This window comes from Ahaetulla prasina, chromosome 2 (assembly GCF_028640845.1).
Source record: "Ahaetulla prasina isolate Xishuangbanna chromosome 2, ASM2864084v1, whole genome shotgun sequence".
Classification (NCBI taxonomy): domain Eukaryota; kingdom Metazoa; phylum Chordata; class Lepidosauria; order Squamata; family Colubridae; genus Ahaetulla; species Ahaetulla prasina.
Window position 1 is genome coordinate 54370952 of NC_080540.1, and position 20876 is coordinate 54391827.

The 20876-nt window shown below is 38.4% G+C and overlaps 1 protein-coding gene across 7 annotated transcripts; it reads left to right on the plus strand.

Annotated features, from left to right (window-relative positions):
• The first annotated feature begins 4343 nt into the window (after positions 1-4343).
• Positions 4344-17062, plus strand: LOC131190830 (microtubule-associated protein futsch-like). 7 transcript variants are annotated; one of them, XR_009153330.1, is made up of 7 exons: positions 4345-5389; positions 6200-7792; positions 8780-9652; positions 10287-10414; positions 10881-11064; positions 11957-12120; positions 14794-14930. XR_009153330.1 is itself a non-coding variant. In XM_058168258.1 (7 exons), exons 1-7 carry the CDS (start codon positions 4763-4765, stop codon positions 14932-14934), a joined length of 3339 nt encoding a protein of 1112 aa, XP_058024241.1. In that variant the 5' UTR covers positions 4346-4762; the 3' UTR covers positions 14935-17062. The 7 variants fall into 7 exon arrangements, 6 of the variants coding, with proteins under 6 accessions (XP_058024244.1, XP_058024245.1, XP_058024241.1 ...); XM_058168258.1 differs by lacking the exon at positions 11957-12120 and having other exon boundaries at positions 4346-4808; positions 5016-5389; positions 14794-17062; XM_058168259.1 differs by lacking the exon at positions 11957-12120 and having other exon boundaries at positions 4347-4661; positions 5016-5389; positions 14794-17062.
• The last annotated feature ends 3814 nt before the right edge of the window (positions 17063-20876 follow it).

The following is a 20876-nucleotide window of genomic DNA, read 5'->3' on the forward strand; positions in this document are numbered from 1 at the left end:
AAATGGAGTGTGCATGCATGCGCTTACCCACTGTTCACACAAATGGGGATAGGCTTGCACACTCACCCAAAGTTTTCATGGTCTGCTTGCAAACTAGTGAGTTGTGGCCCAGAGGTTGGGGACCCCTGTCCTAGCAATCTTGAAAATTAAACAGGCCTTACTTTGATCTTAAGCAGACCAATATTGTTGCAGACAAAACTGGATGGCTGTTTCACACATTTTTGAGGTTTTTACAGAATATAAAATGTTACAACTTCGCTTCCATATTAGGAGAATTTGGAGATGACTGAGTGGTAAGATGGACTCTCCTGAAACTGACTTGAATAGTTTTGTGTCATGAATAAATTCACAAATTCTATGAATACTGGAACTCTTTGGTGGGATGGGGATGGGAGTATATAATAGCGACATCTAGTCCCATCACTTTTTGGATCTAGTCTCAGGTCCTTCAGTACATAATTTATCTCTTTCATTCATTTGCAAATGCAAAACAAGAAGAGATCCTATTGTCTGTGCCCAGCCATGCTGTGTCACTAGCTATGGCGCCTTCTGGAGGAAGACCTGGCTGGAATAACTCAGGCCCTTGTTATACTTGGACTTTTGCAATATGATGCACTCCGAAAAGTATACTTGTGGCAAAATGTAGCAGCACAAATATTGAGTGGTAATGGTTTTTAAATAACTTTTACCCTGTAACATAGGATAGGTTTAATATAATCAGTCCTACACTGGTTACCAATACTTTTCTGAATGCAGTTATAAAGATCAGCACAAGGTATATTCAGGATGGTGTGTATGCTAGCTGGAACTGACAGTTGGAAGTCCTTAAAGGACAAGGTCCTCCCAGTTTTGTGAGGCAAAGGAAGCTGAAAGCAGAACATGTTTCTGTTAAAGTATTGATACTCTAAAACAGTTTTTCTCTATAAAGTAGGCTGATCCTTTGGTTGTGGCCTTCTCAAAAATAGGGAAGGTGATAGTCTAATGCTAACCCTTCTGTAGGACTGTGGCATGTAATCTGGAACTGGTATTTACTTAGGATTATTTATTGTATCTCTTGTTTTTATTTAAGAAATTTTTAAAGAGTTGCTTCACAGTGAGATGGGCAGTATATACATTTAATAACAATAAATGTTGATGTAATAATGATTCAGAAGTTTTTAAAACTTGTTGCAAGAAGCATGAAGAACTTACTACTAATGTACTATTACTTATTCTTCTATATCAGAGTTTCTTGAAGCAGTGGTCTGAGGACACTGGGGAATCCTCCCTAAGACCCTATGTAGGGTCTATGAAATCCAAATTTGCCAGATATTAAAAATATTTGGAAAAACAATTTCATGTTTTACTTATTTTTGTTAAAAATATTTTCCTAAAAATATTTGTTACTATCTAATGGCATTAATATTTTTACATGATTCAATAAATAAATATTCTATAAATTTGTCCAGTTTTAATTTTTAATACAGCAAATGGTGATAAATATGACCCATATAAACAAAAACTCTTTTGGAGTCCTCCATAATTTTTTTAAATGGTTCCGAGAGCAAAACGTCTCAAAAACTATTATATATAGTATTCCTAGCTGTTGATATTCCTAGCTGTTTCTTTGCAAGGTAATCTGCCAATGCTTCTTCTCTTCCCCCTTTATCAGAGACCTGAAATAAACAGTGTGGAAATTCCTCTTATCTCAGTGCTAGTTGGAGACATCATTAATCCTATTTCACTGAGGGAGGCAGAAGAACTTTCTGTAGAAGAGGGCGTTGCAGAAAGAGAGAAATAATGCTTGGAAGAAGAGGAGGAAGAATAATTCTCCTTTTTCTCCAAATTTGGCAACAGTGTTGTTCTTTGCATAGGCCTACAGCAGGGGTATTCAAACTGAGCATGTAAGACCTATGTACCAGAAGTTAAAAGTCCACATCTCAAAAGTTGCAAAATGTTGCAAAAAATGGGTATCCCTGATCTACATTTAGTGGTACTTAGGACACAGAGGTGGCAGCAGCAGGATTGAGGAAGAATGTATATAGAAATATAGTAAATAGATGACAGAAAAACTGCCAGTGATCCACTGAGCCTACCCATTGAGTTTTTTGTATGTTTCTTTTTCTTTTCTTTTTCTTTTTAAATTTTTGACAGACACGTGTTTCTCCCAAGCATTTTAAAACTCAGTTACTGAAGATTGACCCACTACCTCCGCTGGAAGTTGGTTTCAAGCTTCCATGACTCTTTTTGTGAGATAATACTTTCTAACATTACTTTTACACTTTCTTCTGTCAAGTTGAGGTTATTCCCCATGTTCTTGATTTTTGCTTAATATTGAAAATATGCCTTCTAGGACCTTATTCACACCCTTAATATATTTAAAGGTTTTAATCATGCTCCCCCACCTCTTCCAATCTGTTCTCCAGATTGCACATATTCAGTTCCTCCAATCTTTCCCGATATGTTTTGTCCTTCAGACCTTGCACCATTTTTGTTGCCCATCTCTGGACTCACTCAATTTTATCATTTTTTAAGTGAGGTCTCCAGAACTGGACACAATATTCCAAATGGGGTCTGACTAAACCCCTATGCAGCAGGATTAGGACCGCCTTTTTCATGGTGGTCATCCCTCCCCCAGACTTTTGTTTGCCTTCACAGTTGCCTGGTCACCCTGTTTACTCATTTGCAACCATCTGCTGTGAGCAAAATCTTTTTCTTCTGTTATTCTGTCTAGCACTATAGCCCCAATACTGTACTCTGTACAATACTGCACAATGATGTAATGTTATTACATGGAAATTCTTAAAGCGGAAAGAAGATCTTTTCTTTATTAACTGTACTCACAGCAAGTGCAAGATTAGTTAAAGCAAAGAAGTCTGTTGGGCAGGATATTTATGATTTATGGAGGAGGAAGATGGGAACCTCCCTCCATCCTTTTTTATGTGAAACATCCTCAGCAAAAGTATAAAGGCTAAGTACTGAACATCTTATGATTTTTTGAGGGCTGGTTTCTTACTTTTTTAATAGAATAGAATAGAATAGAATTTATTGGCCAAGTGTGATTGGACACACAAGGAATTTTTTTTGGTGCATATGCTCTCAGTGTACATAAAAGAAAAAAAAATACCTTCATCAAAGGTACAACATTTACAACATAAATGATCGTCATAGATTGCAATTTAACCCTTAATGATAGCAACAAAAAGTTACAGTCATACAGTCATAAGTGGAAAGAGATTGGTGATGAAAACAATGAGAAGATTAATAGTAGTGTAGATTTAGTAAATACTTTGACAGTGTTGAGGGAATTATTTGTTTAGCAGAGTGATGGCCTTCGGGAAAAAACTGTTCTTGTGTCTAGTTGTTCTGGTGTGCAATGCTCTGTAGCGTCGTTTTGATGGTAGGAGTTAAAACATTTTATGTCCAGGATGTGAGGGATCTGTAAATATTTTCACGGCCCTCTTCTTGATTTGTGCAGTATACAGGTCCTCAATGGAAGGCAGGTTACTGATTTTATCTTAGCACATTGTGCAAGTACAAACTTTCTCATAGTAAGCTAATCGCAACTGCATTCTTAGGGGTCTCTCATTTGTCCCTTTAAGTCATGCAGGTGGAGTCCTGACTTCTCAAAGCGACATCACAGGTAGGTTTCATACTTGTTTGTCTTTTAAACCAGCTGAATTCCTTAGCCAGCTTCTGGGAGTTGAAGTCCACAAGTCTTAAAGTTGCCAAGGTTGGAGACCCCTGGTTTAAACTACCACGTCTATGGAGATTCTCAGTCATCCAGATCATAGTTGCCCCAAAGATGCTTTTTCAAGAGGCAGCTGGACTTTCTGGTTTCTTTCTGAGGAGACATTTCGCTTCTCATCCAAGAAGCTTCTTCAGCTCTGCAGAAGAGCTCTTGGACAAGAAGCGAAACGTCCACAAAAGAAAAACCATGAAGTCCAGTTAAGTGCCTACCGTTCCTGTACTATTGTTCCCTTTCATTATATCAGATTAATACTTTGCTTATATATATACATATTTTAGCCTATATTTTATATATATTTTAGCCTATATACATATTTATATGTTTATATGATATGTTACTGTTTTTATGTTAATATTTGCGTACACTGTTGTGACAAAATAAAAAAAAGTTAAAAAAAAACGACCATTACTTTCACTTTCCAAGAAGCCGCTTCCGGAGCGGCGGTTCGGCTCACACCTATTTCCATCCGAGCACCCACGTGACCTGAAACTAAAGCCCCGCCCCGCCCTGCCAGGCTCGGGCCTCCAAGGCAAGCCAGCTTTTCGAGCTTCGCGGCTTCCGAGCCCCCTTCGCAATCCCCGACGCTTTTTTGGGGAGGCGCTTCTCTGGGGTGGAAGACGGGGGGGGGGGGGGAGAGAGGTGGCGCGCGGCGGGAGGGAGGCCGCGAGAAGATATCGGAAAGCGGATCCAGGCGGCCGAGTCGTCAAAGGGCGGGCTCGCAGCTGAGGCGGCTGGAATCGACCAATGAGCGGGCACGGCTTAGCGGCGGGGGTGGCCGTCCCCAAGGCCTGGAAGAAGGTTCTGTGTGACCTGCCGTTCCTCCTTTTCGGGCTCGCCGCGAAGTACCCTTCTGGCCGTTGCTAGGGTGGCCCTCCGCCTGTCTTTCCCCCCCACCCCGGAGATTGCGGCTCTCGCAGGAGGAGGCTGGCGGGTGGGTGCGCCTGGCGCCCCCTGAGATGGGCCCGGGGAAGGGCCGTGGCGCTCCGCTGCTAAGCGGATCCGCGCCCCCTCGCCCATATTTTGGCGTTAAAGATGGCTTTTGTTGACGGTCGTTTTATCCGGGGGCGCGCGTATAAAGGTGGGGAGAACCTTGGTGTGGAGTATTCTCTAGTGATCCTTTATTTGCATTTTCGGCTGATGCGAGGGTTTGGTTTGTTTGGGGTTTTTTTTTTTTTTTTTTTGGTTAAATATCCGCAGCATATTTTTAAATAAAGCGACTGCAGCAGCCATGCAGAAATGTGTTTAAAAATGGCCTTTTCTAACCACCCCCCGTTTTACTATCCAGATAATTTAGCTCCGATGCAGCCGAGCAGGAGACGCAAAATCGAGTGGGACGGCGTCGCTGGGAGCTCACCTGCCAAATTCGGCAAGCTCGTCGAAGCACCGGCCCAGCCTCCTCTCCGGAGTCCCGGCGGCAGCGGGCTGGCCGCGTTTGGGGAGAGTCGAGTCTTCTCCCCGGCGTTTTCGTGCAGGGAGTTCTCCCGAACTTCGTTCGCTGCCGAGGATTCTTCCTCTGATGAATTTGAAGTAGATGATGACATCAGCGGCGGTGGGCAAGAGCCTCCTGTCCTCAGCAAAACCTTCCTCACAAAGCCCGCTGCTTCCGAGATGACGACGAAAAATGTGGCATTTTCCCCTCGGGAATCCCTGAAACTGAAGGTATGTCAAGTAGCAACCGGCGTTGCTGAGTAAAAAAGTAGTTGCAGAGGAAATTAGAATATAGATGTTGCTGTTGATTCTGAGATGGGTTTTTTTTTATTACTCTGCAGTAATTTGTTATACAGTGCTGCTTTGTAAAGGGTTTAGTGATGAATGGCCTCAAAAATCCCATAGTTGACTAAAATACATTTTGCTGTATTTTGATAACCTTCGTTTCCTTTGGGGGGATAATTCCATTTTTATCCAGTCATTATGCTTTCATTTTGTAATTTTTTGAAGTATTTAACTTTCTCATTTAGCCTTCAAAAATATTTGTAAATTACATATCCTGGATATTTTTTTTTGTTTTCTGACAGTCTTTAATAAATATTAGATTATTTTTTTTATGAGTTCACTCCTCTAGCAATTTTGTTCCCACCAGCAGAAACATTTAACTTAACTAGAATTTGATAGTTTATGTTATAATCGAAATTATTTTGTCTGGTTACAGCCCTTGTAGTAAGTAATTGTAAACATAAGAATAAATGTTGACTTGCAGTTTTGTTTTTAAGAGTAGATTGCCAGGAGCCCTGGTGACATGGCAAGTTTCGGATTCTGGCAGGGTTAGTCCTGATTGTGTGAGGAGCCAAGTAAGAGGAAAAAGCATTTCTGTAGCACCATATGGCCTGTAAACAATAATTCCTTCAGATCTCAGTATTATTATTGCTGATGAACATGGCCATTGATGCCTAACCTAGTGTGAGCTAAATAGTTTTGTGTGTTGGCTTTTACTGACAATTTATGAAGGTTACCTTACTCTTTACTATTTAGATCAAGCAAGAAGATTGCAGTGATGCAAGAATAAATATTGCAGCAGTCCCTGAAAGAAAAAGTGCTTTAAAAGAAAAGTCGGCTGAATGTGGCCGGAAAAGAATAAAAGACCAAGATCAGGATGCGGGATCTCGACTAATATATCGTAAAGCTCTGCTGAGTATATTTGGGGGACAATTGCAAGCCCGAAGAAAACCTTCATCTCTAAATGGAATTCATAAGGAAAGCCCTTCTAAAGAAGAGGAACTTGGCTCAATTAACAACCTGAGGAAATTTTCGGTAGTATCAGAAATTAAAGAGCAACAAACTGGAAACAAATCACATTGTTTGAAAACTGCACCAAAGGAACGTATTAATATTTCTGTTAAGCAAGGCAATAAAGAATCATGTTGGTCAGATGGCAGTTCAAGACGTGTATCTCTAATGTCAAGTTCAAAAGAAAAAGAACAAGAATCCAACATTCAGAAAGTTTTTTTGAAATCGGAAACCTCTGCAGAATTGCAATTTGAAAAAAAACTAGACTTGCTATTTGAAAAAAACCCAGAACTTCAGCAGGACTCCAGCTTCAAAAAAGCTACTACAAAAAAAGAAAATAAAACTTTGAAGTACGGTACAAAAGAGATTTCTAAACCAGGAACTGGATTAACACAAATTTCTACAGTATCAAGACCAGAGCATGAAACAGATTTTCAACAGGATCCCAACATTGAGAAAACTGTTACAAAAACAGATAGTAAAACTGGGCATAGTGTTAAAGTTTTCAAACCAAGGCATGGTTCAAAACATAGACATAAACGATCAAAATCTGAATATGAATTGGAACTTCAACAGTCTTCCAGCTTTAAGAAGACTGTTAAAGAAACAGAAGACAAAAGTTCTAGGTATAGCGTAAGAGAACTTGCCAAACCTTTGGTTAGGTCAAAGCAAAGTCATCGGCTGTCAAGATTTGAGGTTGAACTTGATGTGCAAGATGATTCCAATGTTGAAAAAGCTTCTACAAAAAGAGAAAATAAAACTAAGTGTAGCACAAGAGAACTTTCCAAACCAGTGGTTACTTCCAAATACATTCACATACAATCAAGTTATGAAGATGAAGTAGAACTTTATCAGGGATCAGATGACTCGCAGGTTTCAGTAAAAGAAAAAATAGATGGTGGGCAGAGTAAAACGGAGAAAGAAAATGGCCGCTCAGAGCACACATTTAAAAGCAAGTCTAGCTGTTCACAAATTGGAGAGCAAAAAGATGAGCAAGTCTCTCCTAAACAGCTAAGTAAAATCTCTGATGGGAATATTTTTGCTAGCCAAAGTAAAAAAAAAATATGGAAATCAGAAACCCACTTGAGAAGCATAGTTGAAAATTCAAAATGTGAAGCTGAAGAGACCAAGCAGAATAGCAACAATCAGAAAACTCTTATAAAAAGCATTAGTGCTTCTGCAAAACAAAAAAACACAACAAAAGACAAATGTATTTCCTCCACTTCATCTAATGAACAAAGTGATGCCACAGAGAAGTTTGTGAATTTCCAGACAACTGTTACTGCTGAAACCTCTCAAGAATCGGTGTTTATGGATGATTCAGAAACAGATCAAAAGGTAAAACATTAACCTAGTAGAAGATTATTTCTTAAAAACATAATTATTAAATAGTATTAATGTCATTATTTTAACCAAATCTAAAAAACCTAAATTGAATGAAAACACATTTACAACTTAGTTTGGAAATGTTCTAAAAAGCCCTCAGCTTTTCATTATTCTTTACATATCGGTAGATAGTGCAAGAATTATAGCAGACTTAAGTATCAAGAGAGCCGCTTTAATTGATAAAATATTTAGGGATTCTAATTATGTAGACTTTAGGAAGTGGCACCATTGTGGGAGATTTAAGTGGTAGATGGAAATGTGATTCCAGGTACACAGAAGATCTATATTTTTTACTGAAATGTTATTTCTATATTTGACAAACATACATTCACAAATTAGCTTTATTTTGAGACTATATTGGCTTTTCTGGGGGTTGCATGATTTTTTAAGGCGTTCTGATAACAAGTTATTAAGAATATATATTTTAGTCAGATGTCCTTAGTAGACCTAAATTATTCAGAATGGGTTACCTCAATGAATCATTACTTCCAACTATTTGCCTTAATGACAAATAATCTGACTTTAGATGTGATTTTTAAAATTTCTTTACTACAGCAAGTTTAACTGTCCTTTTTTTACTATGAGAATAGTCATAACTTCCTTATAGAACTGTGGCATGCCCAATAAGAGTAGTGTTCAAAGTAAACTCTTAGAACAATTGGTTCTAGGTGCTTAGTAAGTCTATCAGCAGTTCAGGTGAGAGAGGGAAGGGAGGTCAATGGGAAGATTGTATTGGCTTGCTGGAAAATTGTGTTGCACTGGGACATTTTGGAAAGGTTAGGGACAGTTCAGTCAATTGGATATACTGCACCGGAAGCTGCTGAGCGAAGCTATGATATGGCTGTCATTTTAAATATTGTTTTAGAAAAAAATAGATTTTTGAATAAGTTTCATCATTATTTTTATGCTCATCTTAAATGGATCCCCCCTTTTTTTCAGTGTATGGAGCCCAAAAAAGAGCTTTCAGCTGAAAATAAGTGGTCCGACACGGAAGATGGAGAACCACTGGTTACTTTTTCACAAGAAGATTCCATCCCTAACCACAGTCGTTCAGAACTAAAGGAAATGTCATTGTCAACAACAGAATTTGTGATGTATCCTCCTCATTTATACAGTCAGAAAATGAGTGATTATGCAAAATACTGGACAAGCAGTCCAAAGCCAACACATTCTTTTTCGAGCCCCACTGAAAACACCTCGTATTCCAATAATCTCTGTGATATTTCTTTAGAAAGCCCAATGAATACAACGAAGGATAAAAAAACTTCAGTGGAAAGTATGCAAGAGAGAGAGTGGTCATATGGTTCATTATTGGACTATAAAGAGAAAAAAAGACGCCACAGTATGGAAATAGGAGCATATGTTCCCATTTTCTCCTCATCACGCAAGTCAGACTCTTTCACTAATAATTGTGTAAGCCAGGATTTTCCTAGGAGCTTGCCCAAATATTTAGAAGAAGGATTTATTGACACGCACTGTCATTTGGACATGTTATATTCAAAAACAGGTTTCGGAGGCACTTTTTCTGAATTTAGGAGAATGTATAGTAGCACTTTTCCTAAAGAATTTCAGGGCTGTATAGCTGATTTTTGTAATCCTAGTACTTTAAAGAACAACTTGTGGGAAGATTTATTAAAAGAAGACATGGTTTGGGGGGCATTTGGCTGCCATCCGCACTTTGCTCGTTATTACACAGAACTTCATGAAAGAAAAATTTTACAGGCAATGAGACACCCCAAAGCGATTGCCTTTGGCGAAATAGGACTGGATTACTCTCATAAATGTAGTACAGAAATTTCAAAGCAGCATAAGGTAAATTTTTATACTAAACTCTCTTAAGATACTTTATAATTGTGTAGTACTAAACAGTAATTGCATTGATTAACTGGGGCTTTAGATAAAGTACCTTGTCAGACCATTGAAAATGATAATGGTTTTAATAAACAATGAGTGGTGGATTGTGAAAGTGTCCAAAAAGCTCAAATGCCAAATTTTGAAATTAGGTTGCTCTGTTTCAAGTTCAAAGCAACTGTTCTGGTATTTCTGGAATATTCTGAGTTTAAATGGCCCCAGCTCAAAGTACCAGTTTCAAACCTAAAATCAGACCATTACAAATTCAGAATCTTTTTTTACTCTGGAGTGGATTGTTGAATTATTGTGACAAATTCAGAGCTTTTTTTTTAAACTTCAGAATGGGTTGTTGAATCATTGTGAAGAGCTATTTCCAAAGAACTACCATATATGCAATGCTGCCTTAAAATGGTAAACGTGATAAATAACTGAAACTGTCCAGTATTTCTTGTATTTAGGTATTCATAATATACTTTAGTTTGGTTACATTATAAAATGCTGTGCTTAATGCTAGCATATTTCCCCCATGTCTTACTTTTGTTCTCAGGGCAGTTGTAATGGCCTTTGAAGGTGTGCTGCTTTTTACTTGCTTCAGGTTTTTGAGAGGCAACTGAATCTAGCTGTTTCCTTAAAGAAGCCATTGGTTATACACTGCAGAGATGCTGATGGTGATCTGTTAGAAATCATGAAAAAATGTGTACCAAAAGACTACAAAATACACAGGTAATTGTACTGTATTCTTAAATTGTATCATTCCTGTTATTTAAAAAAAACCCTAGTAATTGAATCTTGAAGGAAATAATAGTCTGCCTGATTAGAATACTACATGAGGTGTAGACAACAACACTTTTGAAAAATTCTAGAAACTTAAGAGATTTCAGTTGCCAAGATCTTACATTTTATGGACAGCTAAGCATCAAATAATTTTTTCCCGTGTGATTTGTGACTCTTCTAACAAATTAAAGCTGAATGAAAGAATTTCATGGAAATAAGATTCCATAAATAATTGTTTCCATTCAAGATAATTTTGACTAAAGGTTTTCATACCAAAAAAGAATTACTGAAATGGCAGATACCATGCTATATAACTATTTTGTCAAGTCTTTAGTATGACCTTCATTAATGTTTTCTTGTTACTGGTTATTCATCTGACATAGTGGGATGACCATTATTTTTCATCCCTTCGTAGGCATTGCTTCACTGGCAGGTATAGCGTCATTGAACCACTTTTAGACTACTTTCCAAATCTAACTGTTGGATTCACCGCTTTGCTGTCTTACCCATCAGCAAATGAGGCTAGAGAATCTGTTCGAAAAATTCCATTAAATAGAATAGTAGTAGAAACAGATGCACCTTATTTCCTTCCTCGGCAGGTAAGATTGTTTTTAAAAATACATCCATTATCTTTCACTATTTATACTGAATTAACACAAGTTGGGTTTTTTGTTTTTGAGAGGGAAAGTCCTCAGATAGAAAATGAGATTTTGAAATGTGAAAAAGCTGACATATTACTTTTTCTCTTGATTTGTAGTTGATGCATGTGATATCTTGGAGAACTGTAACAAAAGATTGATAACAAAGATATTACAATATTACAGGCACCAAAAGATTCTATTAGTTCAAAGCTTTCCATATCCAGTAAAAATGGAAATCAGTGTTTATGTTTACACTACTAAATAGAATTAAAAGTAGAACTAAATTTGATTCTGCCTTCATTGCTGAATTTTTATGTTATGCAAAGAAATAAAGCAGAGGCAAAATGGCCCTTAACAACTACATAGTTTATGTATTAAATGAAATTATTCCTAATCCATGGTATATTATGTATTCATTTGTGCTAATGTTACATAATTATTAAATCAATTTACTTAGTAGGAAAAAGAATTCAATATCTCAAATATTGATAGTTCAAATTTCTGAACAGTTAATCCAAATGGAACTCTGACAGGTAGAGTGTAAGCATCATAGGTGGAAGAACATACTGGTAGTGCTCAGTTAAACAGAAATATTTACTGGAATTTCTGTCAATAATTTATGTCATAAAGTGCAATGTCACCTGACTGCATTGCTTAGTGACAGCAAGACCAGCAGTTTCTGTTGCTGTCATTAACCAAATACCATGAGTAGTTTATGTGAGGAGCTGCCCTGATCCACACCATTCCCAGTTTGGTCTGTCTCCAACTGAAGCCTTGGTAAAGTCAGGGACTGTCTCCTCTTAATTCCTCCCCCATCTCCTCCCTATTCTGTCTTTTTGCTCCCCTGCAGGACAGCATTTGGCAGCGGGGATGGTAGTACCAGCAATGCTGCAGCTCTGCTAGCACTATCAAAGGGTGCCAAACCTCAAGCCCTGCGCCACAACCAGCCCCACAACACAAACCCCAGCTGTCCCCACCAATTTGTGCTTCACAGGTCCTGCTGCTCCCAGCAAGGTATGCAAGTTGCTCTGGCCATGTCATAGCTTCTTTCCGAGGCTACATATACACTTCTCCAAACTGCATGCTGCCTCCTCAAGATGCTTTAAGAGATTTTTGAGGCCTTCCAAAAGCTCAAGAGAAAGCTGCGCCCACATTTCCCCCAAATGCTGAGGGCCTCACTATTTTTCAGAAGGCCTCAGAATCTGTCTAAAGCATAATGAGGAGGCAGCACACAGTTTGGAGAAGCATCACATGGCCTTGAGAAGGTCTGGCAAGGCTAGCAGCTGTCTCACATAGCACCTGGTTTGGTGTGCCTTGTCACCAGCAGGAGGAAGGTGACAAAAATCAAGTGGGCAGGCAGGGCCTGTGGAGCATTGAATGGCTGGGACTAACACTGGCTGGCTGCGGCATGGGGCTTCAGGCGACACTCTTCAGCAACAAAGGATAGCAGTACTGGGACTGAAGTAGAGGCCCAGGGGTAGTAATAGTTGGTTGAGACTGCTGAAAGCCTCTATTTTGTGCCTCTATTTCAGCTCCAGCAGTGCCACCACTGCTGAGGAATGACAGATAAAAGGGCAGAGAAGGTGGGGAAATAGGCATAAGGGAGAAGTGCCCCTCTGGTTGTAAGTCTGAGTAGGCTGCCTAGCACCCAGATTTTGACTATGTAGTCATGGAAGCTCTGCAACAACCATAACTTTAGGGGACCAATCAAGTTCATTGGTTCATCTTCACTGTAACTAAATGATCACTGAATGAATGGTTGTTAACTGTGGACTGCCTGCAAATGTTTCCTAAAACTAATGAGCCTTGAGGAACTAAAGTATTATAGCAATAGCACTTAGACTTATATGGTGCTTTACAGCACTCTCTGAAGGGTTTACAAATGTTAGCATATTTCCCCAACAATCCTCATTTTACCGACCTCAGAAGGATGGAAGGCTGAGTCAACCTTGAGCCAGTCAGGATTGAAATCCTGGCAGTGGACAGAGTCAGCCTGCAATACTGCATTCTAACCACTGTGCCACACGTCTTTGTGAAATAACATCTGTCAAAGACAGCCATAGAGTATATATCGAATCATATGAAACAATATTACTTTTTGAGCACCACATCTCTTAACATTTCCCCCCAAAAGATACATAGATATAATTATAAATTACAGTAACTATTAGTAAACAATAGAACATATCAAAATTTTTAATTCCTTATTCCATGTTTCTATATGCAATATATTGTTAAATATTTAATGTGTTCTAAAACCCTTAGAAATGTTATATAATGAAGTTATTGTAGACTTCTTAGTAGAAGCAGGTTAAATTCTCCTACTGATAGGAGGGATTCCAAAGCACGTTTTTGGACATCAAAACTATTTTAATACATTGCCACTACACTTAGTAACACATTGCGGCTATACTGCAGCTCCTCAAACAACATGCTATATGAAGGCAAAATTTCAGTTGGAATAAGGTGAGGTTAATATCTTGGAAATAATAGTGGTTCATGTAGGATGACAAGAACTTGTTTTGTTGTCTTAGCCATACTGTGCTGTATATAGGAGGATAGAAATTGAAAAATTTCATAGGCAGAGAACTTGAGGGTAACTGAATGCTGTAAGACAGAGTTTCCCAACCTTCCCAGCTTTGCAGCCTAGGGAGTGGGGGTAGGGAATGGTTCTAGTGGGCAAGCATGTGTGCGGGCACAGCTCCATTTGCACAAGTGGTGGACTTGCCCACCGTTCACGCAAGTGGAGCGCACCCACACATGCTCACTGTTCACGCAAGTGGGGATGCGTGCTGTCTCGCCTGCCACTTCAGGCAACCAAATTCTGAACAGTTCACGGCCCAGTAGTGGGCCGCGACCTGGAGGTTGGGGACCCCTGCTGTGAGAGAAGTGAAACTTGAGGCTGAAATTGCTATCAGTTGCACATTAATATATTGATAACAAAACTTTTTTGGAGAAGAGGTCAATCTTTCTCCCAGTAAAAGTAGATAGGTCTGTTAGCAATTGCATGATTTTTTACATGTTGCTATGCACATTATTAATCAAAACAACTGTTTGTTTGCAACAGTAGAAAGACATACCTTATAGAAAGGGCTACATTTAACGCCAGATATACCGTATTTTTTGCACTATAAGACACACTTCCTCCTCCCAAAAAAAAAATTGGATGGAAATGTCTGTGTGTCTTATAGAGCGAATATTGCTGAAGCCCTGCCCACCTGCTGGCCCGGACCCGCTGGCCATTTTAGGCCTCTGTGCGTCCTGTTTTTGGCCTCTGTGTGCCCCATTTTCAGCCTCCACGCATCCTGTTTTCAGCCCGTTCCAAGTGGCGGGAATCGCCGCCTCTCCCCACCATTCACCACTGGCAATCTGCAGGCTGCAACAGCTGATTGGTGGTATTCCTGGTAGCCAATACTACTGCCAATCAGCTGCTTGTGCTAAACCAGGCTACGATAATGTGCTGCAGCTGACCTGGCGGTTTGCTGTTTGCTGCAAGGACACTAGTCAGATGAATACAGAGGGATGCTGGGAGGCAGAGACAACTTTTTACCCCCTCATTTTCCTCCCCAAAAGCTAGGTGCATCTTATGGTCCGGAGTGTCTTGTTACATGTTAAACTTACTTTCTGATCAGTACTTGTGTATAGAGTTGAAATCTGTTCTTTGTCTAAAGCTTCTTTTTTTCCTAGGTGCCAAAAAGTGTTAGCCGGTTTTCTCATCCTGGTGTAGCTCTGCACACAGTGAAAGAGATTGCTTGTCTCAAAGAGGTGTCATTACCTGTCATGTTAGCTGTTCTAAGGCAAAACACCAACAAAATTTATAACTTGTAAGAAGGTGCAAAGAGAAGAGGGAAGAACTGAAGAGGATATGCTTTTGTAAAATTGATTTGATCCTTTTAAATTTATTTTGTAATGTAAATATAGATCTGGATTTGGAATACCCTTTAATATTTTTTTTAATTCTTTCAATTCTGTTACTTGTTCCTGCTCTTTAATGTGCCTCGGTGTTGATTTTAATTTGAAGAGTTTTGGTTTTTTAGTTGTTAATCCTTGGGGGCACAAACTGTCAGTATTTTAATTTTTCAAAAAGAAAACAAACAAACAAACCTAAAGTGCTCTTAAAATTATCAAGATAAATGTAAGTATTTCTTCTGAGCAGCAAATCACCTAACTCAGGGGTCTGCAACCTTAAACACTCGGAGCCATTTGGACCCATTTTCCACAGAAAATAAAACACCAGGAGCCACAAAACCTGCGTGGGCATGGCCAACTTGACATCACGCACTCCCACCCAGTCACATGACCCCCACCCCCAGCCACATCTACCTAGCCAGCTTTTGTGATTCCCAGTGGTTTTTTTTCTATGCGAAACAAGTATCTCTCTTTTTTCCCTCCCCCTTTCATCTCTCTCTCTCTCTCTCATTTCTTTCTCCCTCTCATCTCTCTATCTCCGTCTTTCATCTCTCTTTCTTCCTCTCTTTCTTTTCCTCCAGCTCTCTCTCATTTCTCTCTTTTCCCGTTCTCTCTCTCAATTGTTTCTCTTTTTCCTCTTTCTCATTCTCTCCCTCCATCATTCACTCATTTCTCCCTTCCTTCTTTCTGTCCTCCCTTTCTCTCCCTTCCTTCCTTCCTTCCTCTCTCCCTCTTTCTCTCCCTCCCTCCCTCCCATTCTCTCCCTCCCTCCTCTTTCCCTTCCTTCCTTCCTCCCTTCCATCCTTCCTTCCTTAAATAAATAAATGCTGCTTTCTGAGTTCTACTATTTGTGTTGCTGAAGCAAAAGGAACCATATAGTACCAACTCTGTCAGATCTCAAACAATGGGCAGAATTCATAGAGAGGTTGATCCTCTTTGCCCCTCACCTCTGCTTGTGGCTAGCTCTGCTTCTCTTTTTCTCACCTTTTCTCTCTCATCCCTCCCTCTCTCGCCCATGCGCCCAAGCGGGATATCCTCCTGGGCCGGGATCATGGCGACGGCGGGGATGGAGACTCCTCCCGCTGCCACTGCTGCGCAGTGAGGTGAGTAGTGGGCTGTGCTGCACAGCGCAGGGGGAGCCGGAGCTCTTCCTTCCTTGAATCTGGTGGCGGCTGCTCCTCCCCTTCCCTTTCTTCCTGAGCCGGCATGAAGGGGACTGCAGCTGGCACTGAGCTGCCCGCAAAGTACATGGAATCACAAAAAGCAGCTGGTCACGGGCAGTGTGGAGAAAATGATAGGAGCGCTTCAGCTGCATGGCTCTATGGTTTGCACCTTGTTGGGGCACAGAGCATGTCACGTGACTGGGTTGGCAGGGAGCCGCAAGAGAGGGGTCAAAGATCTGCATGCGGCTCTGGGGCTGTGGGTTGCTGACACCTGACCTAACTGCTGCAATAAAAACATTACCCATTTATCTAACTTAAATGTAAAAATAACCTCAAAAATGTAATGAAATGTATTTCCTGTTTCTGATAAATTTTTTTCAACATACTAACCCATTCATTCTCTTCAGAGAATAAAGTAAATGATAAATCATTTTTAAAAGATACACAAATATTGTTTACAAACACTTACTGAAAGTCACAGAAATTCCCTAGCTGAAGTGAAAAATACAGGTTAATGAAACAAAGTTAAGGGAGTAAAATAGGGTATCAAGATTATTCATGAAAGACTAATTGACTTTTAATTTCTATTTGAATTTGTTCCTTTTTGGTTTCTTCAGAGTTCTTAATTAGGGAAGTGATTATATGTTTCTATAATTTTATGCATTACTTTGACTTTAAACAATTTATTTGTCAATAAATTATTTTTGTATTAGCATTCTTACAATTAATCATCTTCGCAAAGCAAAAATTAATCTTGTCAATTACACTGAAAAGAAACATTCCTTTGTCTTCAAAGCAGCTGTGTGTTTTATCTTTAACATTTATTTCTGTAGATACTTTTGGTCATATTATTAAATATGTTTCACAGTGTTTGTGAAAGTAGATTTTTAAATAGCTTTTTTTCTCCTTTTGCATGTATGTTCAAGGTGTACACATTAACAAGGAAGGACAATATGGTACTATATTTAGCAAATATGCTAAAGGGATGCAACAAAATTAAGAACAAAAATGTCTTTTCCTTCAAGGTCATACTTACCCTTTTGATTTTGGAATTTTATAATAAACTAATACATTTTTCTTTTTTGGCTCCAAAGCATGAGGCTGGTGGTATACAGATAAATTAATTTTATAATTTTGTTTTAACAGCTATTTAGGGGGTTATTCCTTTCCATTTCTGTCATTCACCTCCTTCAGTATTTGTTTTTTATTTCTGGCTTACAACAGCTCAGGGTTGTTTTTATGTTAAACCTTAGTTACCAAATATATAGTTCCATATTCTGGAATCAGAAGATTTATTAGATATTAAACAGCATAGAGCAATATTTAGAACAGTTTAATTAATACCAATTTATTTTATGCAGAATCTTGTGCTTCAAAATTCAGAATAACAGAGTTGGAAGGGACCTTGGAGGTCTTCCAATCCAACCCCCTGCTCAAGGTGGAGACCCTATATCACTCAGACAAATGGGTGTCCAGTCTCTTTTTAAAGCCTCCAATGATTCATTTCTCAGGTTGCTTGTTTGAGAGGTGAAAGAACAGCAGTTAATTTTTTCTATATTTTGCACGTGTAACCAGAGTTCTCAGTGCTATGTTAATGTAAACATATTACAGAAATATGCCATAAAAGAGCCAGCAACATAGAAATGAAGATCGGAAGCTATGTTTTTATTAGTATGAGCAAGATATCAAACTCTAGCAATTCAGCAGTAAAATTAGATGGCCTTGTTCACTTGATTTCCCCCCTCATGAAATTATGGTAAGTCTTGATCAAAGGCCCTTCTATTCAAGCATCTTTCTCCTTTTCATTGCCAATCAGAAGGGACTGGGGTTGGGAAATAACTGATTGTTGCTGACTTCAAACTGGTGTTCCCCAAATGCTGCCTCCGAAGCTGGAAATTTTATGTGCTTGAATAAGAGGGCCATTCAGAAACAAATTAAGTGAGAATAGAAAAATGATGTAGGTTAACAATTATCAATACATCTGCAATAAATTATTCCCATGAATTGAGTGGAATCCAGTTTAAGTAAGTTGCAGTTTATGTCATTGGGATTGTGGATTGCAAAAGGAGCAAATGTGTCCACTTGCGGTCTTGGTCTTCCCGAATTGAGATGACAAACCAGAGATATAGAGAGATTGTTTAGGTTACAAAATTAGACAAAATGTTTTTGTTTTTTTTTAAAGTTGAATGTATAAAATTCAATTAAGAAGTAAGTCAAAAAGTAATAGACTTGAGGAAAAAACACATTCTAATTTGGTGCAGAATATTTGTGCCTGTTGTACCATTATGGCGGAGCTGTTTTATCAATATGTTTCTAAAGGCCATTAAGAGATCTTCCATTAATTCACTATTTTTAGGATGCAGAAGCCTAGAGTAGATACTTTAGATATGTACCGGTAATATGTTTGATAACTTTGTACCTCTTTGCGGAAGGGTTTGTTCTTGTCTCCACTAAAGATTAATCTAGTTTGAATTGAGTCTGGAGTCTTGAGAGTTGAATTAAGGGTTCAACATCTGGAGATGAGAAACTTATTCCTTATCCCTAGTGTGAAGCCTAATAAATGGGATAAAGACCCAAAAAAACCCTGACATACCCCAGTCTTGGGGAGCAGATCTTAAAATAGGTTTGAAGCAAAAAAAAATGCAAAAAAATGATGATTATTATACAGACAATCCTTGACTTAAATACCACAATTGGGACCAGAATCCTGGTTGTAAGTCATTGTGATCATAAGTTGAGGCACCACATGACCAGACCCAACTTTTTTGATGTATTTTTTATGGCAGTGAAATGAATATCACAACTGCAAGTCTGAATCCATTCTCCCAAATGGGCATTTTTTATCTTTGCCACCACCAAATGATTGTAAGCCGAGGACTACCTTGTACTAGCAGTAGCCATTGATCAAACATTGATTAACCTGTGAGGATGAAAGAAGATTAAAATTTAAAAAAGGAGAACAAAGGCTGCCAGCATTATCCTGCTCAAAAGAACAAAGTGGCCCCAGAATCCAACCCCACCTTTTCCATCACAAAATCATGGATTTCCAAAGTGAAATTCTGGAGGAAATTTGAGGAGTATCCGGATCTGGAGAAAGAGTGAAGAAAAAAAAAAAGCAACGTGGAGATTTGATCAAAGGCACAACTGAAAAAGTCCCTTGACAGGTGGGCAGAAGAAGATGGGACAATTAATTGGTTCCAGACCCTAAGTCAAGTGGATATTAGCTAAGCAACTGTACTAACCTAATGATAGATGATTTGATCTTTTAACTACCTCTATTGCCAAACCATCTGCCTTAATCAGTCTTAACCAATTTCAACAATTAGGGAGCAACCAATTTTTAGCATCAGAGTCCACATCTTCCAGTTTGGTGATTAACACATACAGTGGTGGCCAAAATTGTGAAAGTCTTTTGGGTGTATCTTTGAGGTTTGGTGGCTAATAACACCACTTTTCTTTTGGAGTTTCAAGATAATCATATTCCACTGCTGGAATGACCTGGGAATAGCCCAGACCTTAACCCAACTGAAAATCTATGGAGCTGACTAAAGAAACTTGTTAGTCAGAAGCAACCCAGAAATAAAACCCAGTTAATAGAAGCAATCATTCAATCTTGGTTTCATATTATAACAGCTGCAGAACTAAAAGACTTGGTTCACTCCATGGGAAGATGTTGTAAGGCCGTAATTCATGCTAAAGGTTACCCAACTAAGTATTAATTGAATTGATAATTTTTGTATATCTCGTTTTTTCTGTGTTTCACTTTTCTTCTTTATACTGTAACTGCTATTCTAATAGCAAATCCTTCATAAAAGTTATTGCATTACATTCTTGATTAAATTATCTTTCCATTGATATATAATTTTAGGGTGCTACTCAAAAAAAAAAGAGGAGTGCTATTAGCTACTTCTAGAAAATACTTTTCTCAAAAGGTTTCCACAATTTTGGCCACTACTGTATTGTAATTAAAGAGAAAAGCTCAATTGAAGCCACAAGAATTAAATTTGTGATGTATTCTTGGTTATCCATTAATAATGATAGTTAATTTTTAAGATTCTTTATTTTTTCTGTAACAGGCAAACATTGGGCAAGTCATATTGTCTCAGCCTAATTCACCTCACAGGGTTATAGGGAATAAGGAGGAAGGTGTGTTGGATATATTCATCTCCTTCAGTTATTTATTATTACTTATACTCAAGGTAGGATAAAAATATTTGAAAGGATTAAAAAATTGAGATTACAGGGTTATAAAAAGGGAGTTTGATTGTTAGAAGCAAAGAATCTGAAGTTGGTTTATTTTATCAAGATTAAAATATGTATGTTGTTATCTCTAGTAATCTTCAATGGACTTTCACTGACCAGGACTGAGCAAGGCTTTAAGGATCTGTTTATAGATAAGAGATATTGAAGGAAAATATAATTAGTTGAATTTTAAGAGAAAATGATTACGTTACTAAAATTGTTTATACTTGTGATGAAGAAGGAAGTAATTTTTAATATATTTTTCCTTTTCTATTGCTCTATTTTCTTTTTAAAATTTATTTTAGTATTTATCTTTTTAACTGTAATGATTAATAAAAATAACAGAAAAAATCATGAAAAATCCTAAGCATCTGGAAGGACAAAACCAGAAAGAAAAACTGCTAAGGCCTAAGCAGCCACTGTACTCCCAAACCCCATAACAACGCCAAGTTTTTG